The sequence below is a fragment of the Embiotoca jacksoni genome, unplaced genomic scaffold (assembly GCF_022577435.1).
Source record: "Embiotoca jacksoni isolate LCO1_2020_lvr unplaced genomic scaffold, fEmbJac1.0.p SCAF_2, whole genome shotgun sequence".
Taxonomy (NCBI): domain Eukaryota; kingdom Metazoa; phylum Chordata; class Actinopteri; family Embiotocidae; genus Embiotoca; species Embiotoca jacksoni.
Window position 1 is genome coordinate 18763403 of NW_027185340.1, and position 12167 is coordinate 18775569.

The following is a 12167-nucleotide window of genomic DNA, read 5'->3' on the forward strand; positions in this document are numbered from 1 at the left end:
TCAGAGGAGAGAGGAAGGCTGTATGTCGACGTGCAGCTGCCACAAGGCAAAACTAAAAATGTCCTTAACGGTGTTGACGACCGCTTGCAGGTAGGTGTCAAACAACGGTTGAGATACAAGGTGTGGCCTGTTTTTGGGGGCAGAAAGTCCCGATATCATAAATTATCACTCTTTATGTCGAGCTCCAATGATTCGTCGAGTAATCGATTATCTGATTTAATAGAATATTAGTTATCAACCTTTCTGATCAGGGATTATTCACTTTGAGTCGTTTTGCTATAAATTCTCTGATTCCATCTTTTTTAATTGTTATTTATTTGTAGTCTTTAAAGATAATAAACTGAGTATGTTTTGGTTTGTGGACTATTGATCCGGTCGAAATGAGACATTTTCGGCTTATTTCTCACCATTTTTGGACAATTTAAAGACCAAATATTGAGTCAATGAATCAAGAAAATCAACAGATTAATCGATAATGCAAATAATCAATATATGCAGTCGTGGTTTTAAGAAGAAGACCATGTTTAAGGTCGTGTGTCTGCGGCCAGTTCCCAACCTGTTTACGTTTATCATAGTTTGAGTTTGGCAGAATGCAACGTTTTAATTGATTAAGTTAAATTATATTGATTCTGAGTCTTTGAAATCGAAGCCTGTATGTTTAGTTATGAATATTTTCCACCACTTTGTCCTTCCTGTCTCTTCCAGACTGAAGTCCCTCTGCAGACTGCAGCGGATCCAGGCTCACATGGTGAGAAGATGCAACACAAATCCTTTTCATTTAATATTTTACCATCCAGTTCAGCCAGCATTTAAATGGTGCAGTAGAGCTAATGATAATAACGATAATCCAATTCTTATTCTGATTTGTTTCAGTACATATCAGCCATGTGCAGTAATGTGTTGTCTTGTCTCAGCTTTGAGTGTCCTTCACCTCTAACACATCACACACTTTATGACGGACTCGGCAGGATTATCTGGTATTGAGATCCTGATGTCACACTTCCTCAGCATGTCACTATGATGACTTTCAGCTGATCACGTGCTGTACATGTGACCAACAGACTGTTTCTACTGATTTATGTATTTCAACTGTTCTTTATTTTGATAAGCAGTTGACACCGGAGACTCCACAGATAGCAGCAGCTTTTCTTTTTCACCCGACCTTGTTGGAGACATTGTGGTTTCCACTTAAAAATGACTAAACGCAATCTTTGTTGCTGCTGTTTAAAATGCTCTGTGTTGATGTTCGTTTTGCATTTGGGATCAGATTAACTACAATTCTCATAATTTTGGTTCCAGCTCAGTCAGATTTGTCTGTTTTTGACACTGATTGGCGTAATTGTTGTATTCATAGTCTATTATTGTAATTGAGTGAAGTGATGTTACGTTATCACTGACTCGTCCTACGCTGACTCTGGTCTGTCTGCCGGAGTCATAACAATTCTGCTCTCTCTTTTTTTTTTTTTTTGTGTATCATCGTGTGTTGAAAATTCTTCTAAAAAACTATCTCCTGTGTCTGTTTCCCATCAGATGTCGAGTCGCATGGAGCCGGAGGTTCTCCTGGAGAAAGTGGGCCGAGCCGGCGTGATCACCATGAACAGACCCAAAGTCCTGAACGCCCTCAACCTGACGATGATCCGGCAAATCTACCCTCAGCTCAAGGTGTGTGTGTGTGTGTGAAGCCCGCTTAATGCCGACGTCAACGCGTAGTTTGACAGATTTGCTCATAAACTAACTCTGAAAAGTTTCCGTTCGTTGTATTTGGTATAAAGAACCTGCTTTTCTTATGTAAAAGTGTATTGAATGCAATTCCATTAACTTTGAACAGTTATTAGGTTGACATAATTGGAGACACGGATAAAATGTTATGAAATAATTTAGTCATCTATCTAATTAAAGAAAAATTGCTGCAAAACAACTGTTCTGTTTGTGGTTTAAAATGTCCTCGGTGGTCTCGCTTCCTCTTCAGTCCTCTGAAGACCGTAATCTTCACTGACCCTCGTTTTTATGAGGAAGATGCTAAAATGCACAATATAATATAATATTGGTCTCGATATTAATTAATTTAAACTTTTAAACACTCCATAACTATGTAACATCAGCATCTGCTTTGATTTTAATGAAGATTTTCTTGATTTTGTGATTCTAGAAATGGGAAAGTGACAGCGAGACGGACATTGTGATTATTAAAGGGAAGGAAGGAGGGAAAGCCTTTTGTGCTGGTGGAGACATCAGAGGTAAGCAGTAGTGTTGGAGGTTCGGTCTTTGGGGTCTGGAAAAGTTTTATGTTTAAATGTAGCAGAAATCTGTTCCTTCATCACAGCTTTGTCTTTTTTTTTTCTTTTTTCCTCTCAGCGATAACAGAAGCAGCGAAGGCCGGTCACCCTCTCGCGCAGATCTTTTTTCGTGAGGAATACATGCTGAACAATGCTATAGGTGTGCTTTATGATTACATTGACCTTTAAACTAGTAGTATCGGTTATCTATTCATATAAACTTCTCAACACATTTTGTTTCATCTTTCAAGGAGCGTGCAGGAAGCCGTATATCGCCATTATTGATGGCATAACGATGGGAGGGGTGAGTGTGACTTTTCTGTCTTGTATATAAAGTCTAAGAAATGTTGCCTCCTATTTAGGGCATCATTAAGCATTAGACTCTCTCTACGAGGTGTGATACTAAATTCTGCCAGTAGGTGTCAGTAGAGAGCTTTCTGCCACTGTCACCTGATGCCAGTGGCAAGGAGGCCCCTGATTGGACGCAATGGGAAGTGACAAAGCATTGTTGCTGCTGCTGTTTTTTCCCTGCAGGTGTCAGATATGGTTTGAATTTGGATTTGGTACCTTTGCTCCACAACAAGCAGGATGAAGTGTAACTCAGACAGAGCTGCACAAACGATCATTAATCAGGACGGACTCTGATTGTGAAGCGTCGTGATTTATTGGTATTGATTATCTCACCTGGTTGGAGGAGGTGCTTTAGGAGGAGTCTGTTCTTTTTTTCTGTATCTCCTCTGTTGTGACCTTGACTGACTAATTTTAGTCCTGATGTGTCACCAAGGCCGCTCAGAGCCACCAGTGTCCACTGACTCATTGTTTGCTTGCTTGTGTGTGTGTGTGTGTGTGTGTGTGTGTGTGTGTGTCCCTGTGGTACAGATGTGTGAAGACCTGCCGTGCACTTTTACAACAACCGTCGCTTAAAGGTCCCATATTTTACATATTTTTAATGTTTTATTTGTACTCTCAACGTCCTTACAAATATGTTTTTTTGTTGTTTTTGGTATCAGCAACCGAAGTAGCAACATATTCGCGTTAATTTATTACTATTACAATTTTTACTTCAACGCTAATAAACACTGCAAGCTACAATAATGCTATATCCTTTACGACCCATAAAATACATTATTAGTTAACTTACGGGTTGCTGATTTGTAGTAAGCAAGCAAAGTGGGAATTGCAGTATCATCGAAACGAAACCGGCGTTATTGAGCCGGCTTGAGACAGCAGTCTGCGCTGAAATGAGCCAAGCAGACCGCCACGTTCGGACAGTCATTTGAGCTGTTGCTGTCATGAAATATAGATTAGTGCAGCTTTAAAGATATTGTATCTCCCTACACTGAAATCAGTGCGACTTAGAAATGTCAGTTATAAACAATAGTCCATTTTAATTTCGACTGACCACCAAAACAATCTTAGGACTGTGATGGCAGCAGAGGGATTGTTGTGTAGAACTCAACATTTTTCAACTAATTGACCTTAATCGGTGTGTTAATTCCCATTTAAAATAGATCAGCTGTTCCTGTGGGCTGCTACAGACTCCCAATTCAGAAACGCATACAAAAAAATACAAAAAAAAGATAAATAAAGCTGCAGGCTGTTTTGTTTGCCAGTGTAGTAACTCGGACAGAGATGAATCCTTGAAGCTGTGAACCAAAGAATCATCTTGTTTGGTCGTCTGAGCTGTGTTTAGACAGCTGCAGTCACAATGACATCCCCACTTACCAGTTTCCTTTCCAAGAGAGACAGAAGCTGTAATTTATTTGTCAGAACAAAACTACGGAGTAACATGCTGGAAGGAATGGATGCAAAGCAGGCAGCTGAGTGCTCGGTTCTGATGTACGTTGAAGCATACGGTTCAGGAAATCACTTCTGTTCATCCTCCCAGCGGAAAACTTTGTAAACTGTGATGTTTGTCGAACCGTTATAATACGTTTTAATATATCTTCTTCTATTCTTTGTCTCTATGGACGTCTGGCTCTGGAAATAAAGTGATTTGAAGTCTTTCCGTCCTGTCATGTCATGTCATGTTAGGACAGAGATTACACGAATGTTGACGTAAACCGTCCTCAGGGCGATGGCTGTTTTAATGTGCACACAGGACGAAAACAGGCCAGTTCTATATATGGAAAAGTCAGAGAGGCACCGGAGACCCCCCTTTTCCCAGATCTGTTCACAGCCGAGGGCAGAACTCCCATATCAAACCAGTATCCTTACATGAGTGATAACAAACCATCAGGGAGTACAGGCATGTCATCAGCAGGTCTCTCTCACACACACACACACACACACACACACACACACACACACACCCCACACACACACACGAGCAGGATCTCATCTCACGCACATCATTCATCGCACTCCAAAGTTTTAAAATCCCTGGAATTAAGGTCTGCGAATGCTTAAGTGTTATTAATCCGGATACGCTGCGCTTTGAATTTGAACAGAGGCCGTTTCACTCTCTGTTTGTGCTTGAGACTTCAAACATTTACACAGTCCGACAGCAGGCCCCTCGCATTCAGGACGTGTTGTATTTAAGACGGTTTGCGACAGGGGTTAGCGAAGTGGTTTCATGGATATTTATCCTGAGCTGTACGATGGTAACTTCTGTCCCCTTGAGAGCATATTTGCTTAATGCTGAAGACGACAGCGAGTTCGGGCCATATTTCGCCTGTGCGAAATATTTTCGCCTTTTCTGAAAGTTTAAAGAGCAAGAGTGATGTGGAAAGTAATACATCCCTTGGTCTCTTTGAATCAGCTGGAAGGCTTCTGCATAAATACACACAGGCTTTCCACTCTTATAGTGTCAGCTAACACTTCCTTATTATGCAAAACTGGATTACTACTAACTAAAGTCTAATATTATTAAGGAGAGGTACAAAGTAATTCAGCTGCTTCACCCCAGGAATGTCTTTTAATAGATTTCGCCACAGCTCTTCTGTCAATATTTGCTTTATATTAAATAAACCAGATTCCCTAATGAACACCTCCACGTTCTCCATCAGTGTAAACTGTCTCGGCCGCGTTGTAAATTCTGCAGCCTCTTCTATTTGTAGGCCGAAGCCATAAACACTCTCGTCCGCTCACCTTTGTAAATTACCATTGTTTACAGGGCGATCTGGAGACGTGTTCTTATATGGCGCTTCACGATATTCCACAACTTTTATGGTGGAAGTCTGGTAATGTGAGATCAAACAGCCCCTCAGTCTACATCCTCCTTTTTTAGGTCTTTTTCTTTTCCCTGATTTCAAAAAGTCTGCTTTTCCGCTTGTATTTGTTGGAAATGGCTACCGTTAATTTACAGAGTACGCTGATCTTATATTTTGATGGCTCTCCATTCTCCGTGACTCATCCAGTATCTAATAATAGATGCAGACAAGAGGAACACCAGATATTTTGTTAAAATGCGATTTGAAAAGTCATTCATCAATTATGAGAAGTGATTCAGCCTGACTTTCATAAGAGGGTCAGGATCCAGTGAACAGGAATTTGTTTTTATTTAATTATAGCTTCTTTTTTTCATTTTCAAAATGTCCAGCGAATTTGGGAAACAAATTAGACTCACGACACTGCAGAGGTAATTTTGAAAAGACCTTTTTTTTTTTAACAAATAATAAAAAATATATATTCCACATGGTAGGTAAGAAGAGCAGAAGCAGCAACAACTCACGATGGTTGAAGTGCCATAATGTGCAATACCATCGAGTGCCTCAAGGGGTTGGCTCCAAAATGGCTCTGGCTCCATAGACTCCCATTCAACGCCTCTCACAAAATACAAAGTCAAGGAATTTTTTTCCACAACTGATTATGGTGTTGTTAGCTAAAGTCACTTCTTATTCGTTTTCTGGCTGTCCATCGGAAAATGTTTCAATAATTAATTAGAAATTAGCCCTCAAAAAGCAGTATTTTTGGGGGGCGTGTCTGTTTGATTGACAGGCATATGGTGCAGTCAGGTTTCCGCTATCGGTGGGCGGGGGCGTTCCTCGGGGTGTCTTTGGGTTACCAATCAGATCAAGTCACATCTACCACTCGTTCCTCTGCAGCTCATCCAAATATGGTCACTTCAAACTGCTCCGAGCTAGCAAGATGGCGACGGACGAAAAGTCAAACTCTTCGTAACGGCCGTTCACAAACCGACGGATGACGTCAGAGTTGGTTGCCACTTGGTTTAAACAGATCCTCCTCTCCATCCTCAAAGGACCGCGTGTCCTTGTACTTTTGTACAAGCAACGTTTGGTCATTGGGTACAGTTTAAAATGGTTTAACAGCACGTACCGTGCATGTATCGTTGTATTCCATGCATAAAATCTGTCTGTACTTTAATCTGCCCACTGATCCTTTTGTAGTCCTTTTTGCGAAATATCCGCCAGTGATAATGCAAAGTGATTAATATGAATAAACAAGTGAAGGAAGCACTGAGTGATGATTCAGCAACTCTGAAATCAAAACGTCACTTCACTAAACGTCATTATTCCATTATGAAATAGAAAAAGACTTTTCTGTGTCCCTCCTTTGTTAGAATCAGTATTGGGATCTATCGGCAGAGTTCTGTTTATTCCCCACTGATCAGATATTTTTAATCCTTCGTGGCAATTTGTCACCCAGCAGCGCTGCTCTCCGACTCTGCAGTCGTCTCCTCTGCTGTTCAAAGTGAAGACAGCTCGTCGGCTGTCATCAAAATCTCTCAGCAGGTGGCGTCTTTTATATATCTACACCGGGCACCATATAGCATTCATTGATCTTTCATGGGGCTAAATGCAGTAGAAATCAATGTGTACATTGGTCTAAGAGTAATTCCCTACACTTGCTGTGATCCCACTGTAATGTCAATGTGTCTGTGACTATAATAAAGAACCACATTTGACTCTGACTATGGATCTAGCTGACATCTGTCAGTCAATGATTGAGAAAAAATACCCTAATTTCCCTAATTTTATATCATTGCCAGTTGAATATATATATATATTTTAAGAAATAATCAAACAAAACAAGTAATTTAAAGATCTCATTTACATTTTTTTAATATAATAGTTATAAAATGATCGTTAGATACAGCCACAAACTTGCAGAGTATCTCATTCTGTCTCATTCAGTCCTCCAAAATTGCAATTTCCTGAATGCCGTGCTTGGTTGTGTTTGCCCTTTCAAATGTCAGTTTATTGGCACACGTTTTGCACAGCTGAGTTTCACTACCTTTTTCCTCCCACCACCACTTCCCCTTGTATGGCTCGCCTACTCATCCAGCAGCCTTGAAAACACTCATGCATAAACATCTACGTAACGTTGTTGCCTTGTTTTATATCACCCGGATTCTCAGGTGCAGTAAGGATGGTTTTGTTTTACAGCCTCTTTGCACAAAATACATGTTCTACATCCATTTTGAGGTTGCTAATCGATACCATTGATTCAGTGACGACACCACCAGTTGCTGTAGCTCGTAGCCTTCAGTGTGCGCTTCTTAGTTTTATCTCTGAGCCAAGCTCCTTGTCCATAAGGTGCTAAGAAACATCCATTGTGGCCGTTTCTACCCACGGTGTGCCTCTTTGTTTGTATCTGCTGCACTGCACAGCTCCCAGTGGGACTTCATGTTGAAGGTGGGCAGGGATCCGTCTTCAAGTGCCGTTTCACATCCCTGCAGCAAGATGAGAACTTCAGCAAAAACAATGGTTTTCAGCTGGAGTTTGTTCGTCTTTAGGGTTGGAGAAGAGGGTTTGTGATGGAAAGGACCAGTTTGGAGGATTTAAGGGTATCTGTTGGCAGGGATACCGTTTTTTTGTTTGTTTTTTTTAACCCTGGACATCATGTTTAGGGTTGGGTAACTGATTTATGGCACCAATTGAACTATTTCGGTACCATTTACTATCAAAAAATATTTCGTCATTCTGTACAATATTTCAATAACTAAGCTACATCCACACTAACATGTTTTTTCTTTTTCTTTTTTAAACGTATAACCTTTGCTACGTTTACGCAGGAGTAAATTTAATCGGCGTGAGTGAGCCACAGCATTTACCACGCGTAGCGTCTGCTAAATTACTCTTTTCAAACGAAGTTTTGGCCGCACGCCTGTCTTTAGTTGCGTGAGCTGAAGTAACTGGAGGCTTCTCTGCGTGCAGCTTGCCAGCTGGCATCTACTGATGGCATGTGAGGCGTTTCAGGATCACAGGTAAATTGTAGCGTCTCGCAAGAACTTCATATTTAACGGAACACAATACGATGGTATCAGTCTTCTATTTCACATTTGTAAAACCTCTTCGAAGCCGAGAGATGGGCGGGAACATTTGAGGGAAAGACAACAAAGTTGAAGTCCACATGGAAGGAAAGACATTCTTGACATATGTTCAGGTTGGGGAATTACCACCAGCTGGTAGAAAAATAATGTACGAATGAATTATAACAGTTATTGGTCCATGGCTGCTTGGTGGACGTTCACATTATAAAGACTCAATTTCCCTCCCAGCTTCACTGTGCCACCTTGACACCAACCAGATGTATGAATTAATTAAAGGAAACGTATCCTTGCAGCCTCTAGTTCACGTGGATGTGAACCCTCGGGGGGATTAACCTGACGACCTTCCGCTGCCATTAATCACCAACATATCTCATTTTTTTCTTTTAACCTGACCGCTAAACAACCCTGCTCGTAGGTACAGTTCAGGCTCTGATCCCAACATATCCCCCCTCTGGGTAAGAAGATTGTTTAATTAATAAGAAATCTTCTACATTACTGAAGGTCAGCGAAGTAGTGGGATTACTTTACGCTGTTCAATCACAACCCCTCTGGAAACAGCTGAGTTTAACACCGCAGAGGACGCCATCCATTTTGTGTGTCTAGTTTTCTAACTGTTTTTATTTCATTTTTATATTGATGACGTCAAATAAATTCTGTACACTGTCTAATTATTTTTTCATTTATGTTAACTATGCTGTCATTACACTGTCATTAGGAATAACCTGAGAATAAAAGCTTGAAAAGTTTTCTTCTAATTGATCATTTTATTATAACTGCGTAAAAATTCACCAGTTTTATCCACCTGCCTTGTTCTTGAGAAGGTTTGCAAGGTGATGCTGTTTCCAAGGCAACACTATAATTTGACTTGCAGTCCGTACCGTGGCTGAAAATGTCCTCTGGCCACCGCTGCTCATTAGCCTTCACCTCTGTCCCTGTTGGGAACCACACACACACCTATGGGGGGGGGGGGGGGGGGGTCGGCCTGGCCTGGTTTACTTCAGCTCTTGAGTTTGACAGTTATTAATGTTTTCTCCGTGACACTGTTTCCACCTCTGTGTATTGTCTGTCCTTTTTTTTTTTTTTAAATCTGGATTTCTGTGTTTTGTAACCCTTGCTCTCCTCCACCTGCAGGGCGTCGGTGTCTCAGTTCACGGACGGTTTCGAGTGGCGACGGAGAAGACGCTGTTCGCCATGCCAGAGACGGGCATCGGTAAGTCTGTCCAGCTGACTCCTGTCTTCTTTGTGGGAGGGAGGGAGGCAGGGTTGGGCGGGTGGGAGGGAGGGAGTCAGGGATGCTCGTTGGCCCACATCGGTGCAATTGGGTATCTAGACCATTAATTATGTAGGAGCAATGATTTCAGTTTTACAGCCAGCTGGACCCAGTTCATATCCACTCAGACACTAGGTCTGTCCACATGGGAAGCTGGGAAAAATACTACAAAGGGATAGATGACCTGTATTCATTACTGTGTATAATAATACCGAGAAATTATCCTCGTAAATTGAGGTTAAAAACTCACTGCTGAAGTAGCCAGCGGGATAAAGTGGAAAGGAAGAGTTTATAGTCCAGGCCGGTGTGTCTGAAGGTCATACGCTAAATCCAAAGTAGATTCTTTTTTTTCAGCACTAGTGAGGTAAATATCAAAGTTGGTCAAAATTAAGGCTGCTATCTAAATATACACTGATTTAGAAAAACTAATAGTGTTTATTACATGCCCTAATTAAACAGCTCATCACATTATGTTTAAAACGACTGATAAAGAACACGCAGGCCGACTGAGAGGTGATCCAGCTGTCAGGAGTAACTGTTGCTGTCAGCTTAACCTCTGTCGGGATGTGCTGAAGTGGCTTATGATCAACACCCAGCTGGTAAACAACTTGCTGGCACTGCCAAACACCAAGCAATTGCAACAACGCAAGACATAGCAAGCCAGATAATATTACCTCCTTAGCAAGAACGCCAGCTGGGCGTCTCTGGAAGCCTTTTATTTCAAAAAGCTCTCGTCAGCGACTAAAAGCCAGTCCAAGGTTCACTTCTTTTCTTGGCGTCCTTTGTAAATGTTCCCTCCAGTGTCCTCGCTGCTGCCATGATGTCCGTCCTGGAAATAGAGAGCCACCTGATAGTTGGTGCCGTGTGATGTAGTGGCGTAAAGGGTTACGCACTTTTCACGGGAGATGGTACCTGATTGGACCAAGTCAAATAGCACAAGAAAGGACGTTCTGTGTGTGGAGAGGGAACGAAAGAGGTCCCTTTCTCCATATTATAAGGGCCATCAAAATGATGTTAAACAGTTATTTTAAGGTATAGTAGTTGGATAAAATGAGTGTTTTTGTTAACCTTCAACTGGATATTAAAATGGAAGTAGTGGAGTGCCTGACATTGCAGTGCCACTGAGGGCCACTAGGGGCAGGCTCCAAAAAACTCTGGCTCCAACAGACTCCCATTCAAAAAAATTACAACTTCTCTCATGAAATACAAAGTCATAAAATGTTTTCCACAAGTCACAATGGTTTCAATAGCTAAATTCCATACTAATAATAAATTTGATATTAGGCTTTAAAGAGAGGTATTAGGGGCTTGTCTAGTTTGATTGACATGCCTGGTGCAGTCAGGTTTCTGGTAGAGGTGGGCGGGGCATAGTATCCATCCACCACCACTCATCCTCTCCAGCTCATCCAAATATGGTCACTTCTGGTTCCAAGAAAAACTATACGGCGATGGTCAAAGTGCCAGGCTCCAAAACAACAGTACACAAACCAGTGAGTGACGGCACCGTGGGTTAACCTACTTGTGCTCACATTTAAGACAATTTTAGCCTTCAATAGTCTTAAATCAAAGGGATCCTGAAGCTTGCAAATGTTTCTGGTAGAAAAACATGCAGTTTCACAACATAATTCTTAGAGCATCAGTTCTTGAAGGACTTGGCACCTTGTATGATCATCATTAACTTAATTTCTTACCATCTGAATCAGTTCCTCAAGTGTAAATGTCCATTACTGAGGCACTAAGCTATGGTTTGCTCTTTAGCTAATTGACTCTTTTAGACAGATGGCCTTCTCCTGAGGCGCTGAGCAGATTAGTAACAAATCTCTAACAACGACCAAACTACAGCTGATGTTATGGTGTAAAAGCAGCCTGTTATCACTTAAATCTGCATGTTTTATCACAGTAGTGTTGCTGCACATGAATATAGGTGTATATACATTATATCCGGAGTGTTTTGTGGCGGGAATGAGGCTGTGCAGACAGTTAATGATCTCAGTCAGTGTAATCACTTCATAAAGGTACTGTAGATAATAGAGTCTGAGGTGGTTGTCAAACATGTTTGATGATCAGCTTAAAAAGCTCTCGACAGACTTTCTGCTCAGATTTGATCATATTCAGATTGGAATGAGCAGGACATTATATTTTGCGCAGGCATTGCTGTTTTTTTTGTTTTGTTTTTCGTGCAGCTTCAATGTGAATCTGTTGTGATAAATTGACTGTGCGCGCTCACTCCCTCACACTCGCTAACTTCCAAGGACAATCGAGTCATCCTTCATTTCATTTCACACACACACACACACACACACACACACACACACACACACACACACACATATACTAAGCGTGTTCTGATGCATTCTTGGCTCTTGATGAAGATTGTATTGTTGTC

General features: G+C 41.3%; 1 protein-coding gene across 1 annotated transcript in view; it reads left to right on the forward strand.

The window, feature by feature from the left end:
* Window positions 1-12167, forward strand: part of hibch (3-hydroxyisobutyryl-CoA hydrolase) — a 23749-nt gene continuing 11582 nt past the window's right edge. The window contains exons 1-7 of the mRNA XM_069154888.1: window positions 1-90; window positions 706-748; window positions 1531-1662; window positions 2150-2237; window positions 2356-2436; window positions 2528-2580; window positions 9643-9721. Coding sequence (XP_069010989.1) covers window positions 23-90; window positions 706-748; window positions 1531-1662; window positions 2150-2237; window positions 2356-2436; window positions 2528-2580; window positions 9643-9721 — 544 coding nt within the window. The 5' untranslated portion in view covers window positions 1-22. The remainder of the gene's footprint in view (window positions 91-705; window positions 749-1530; window positions 1663-2149; window positions 2238-2355; window positions 2437-2527; window positions 2581-9642; window positions 9722-12167) is intronic.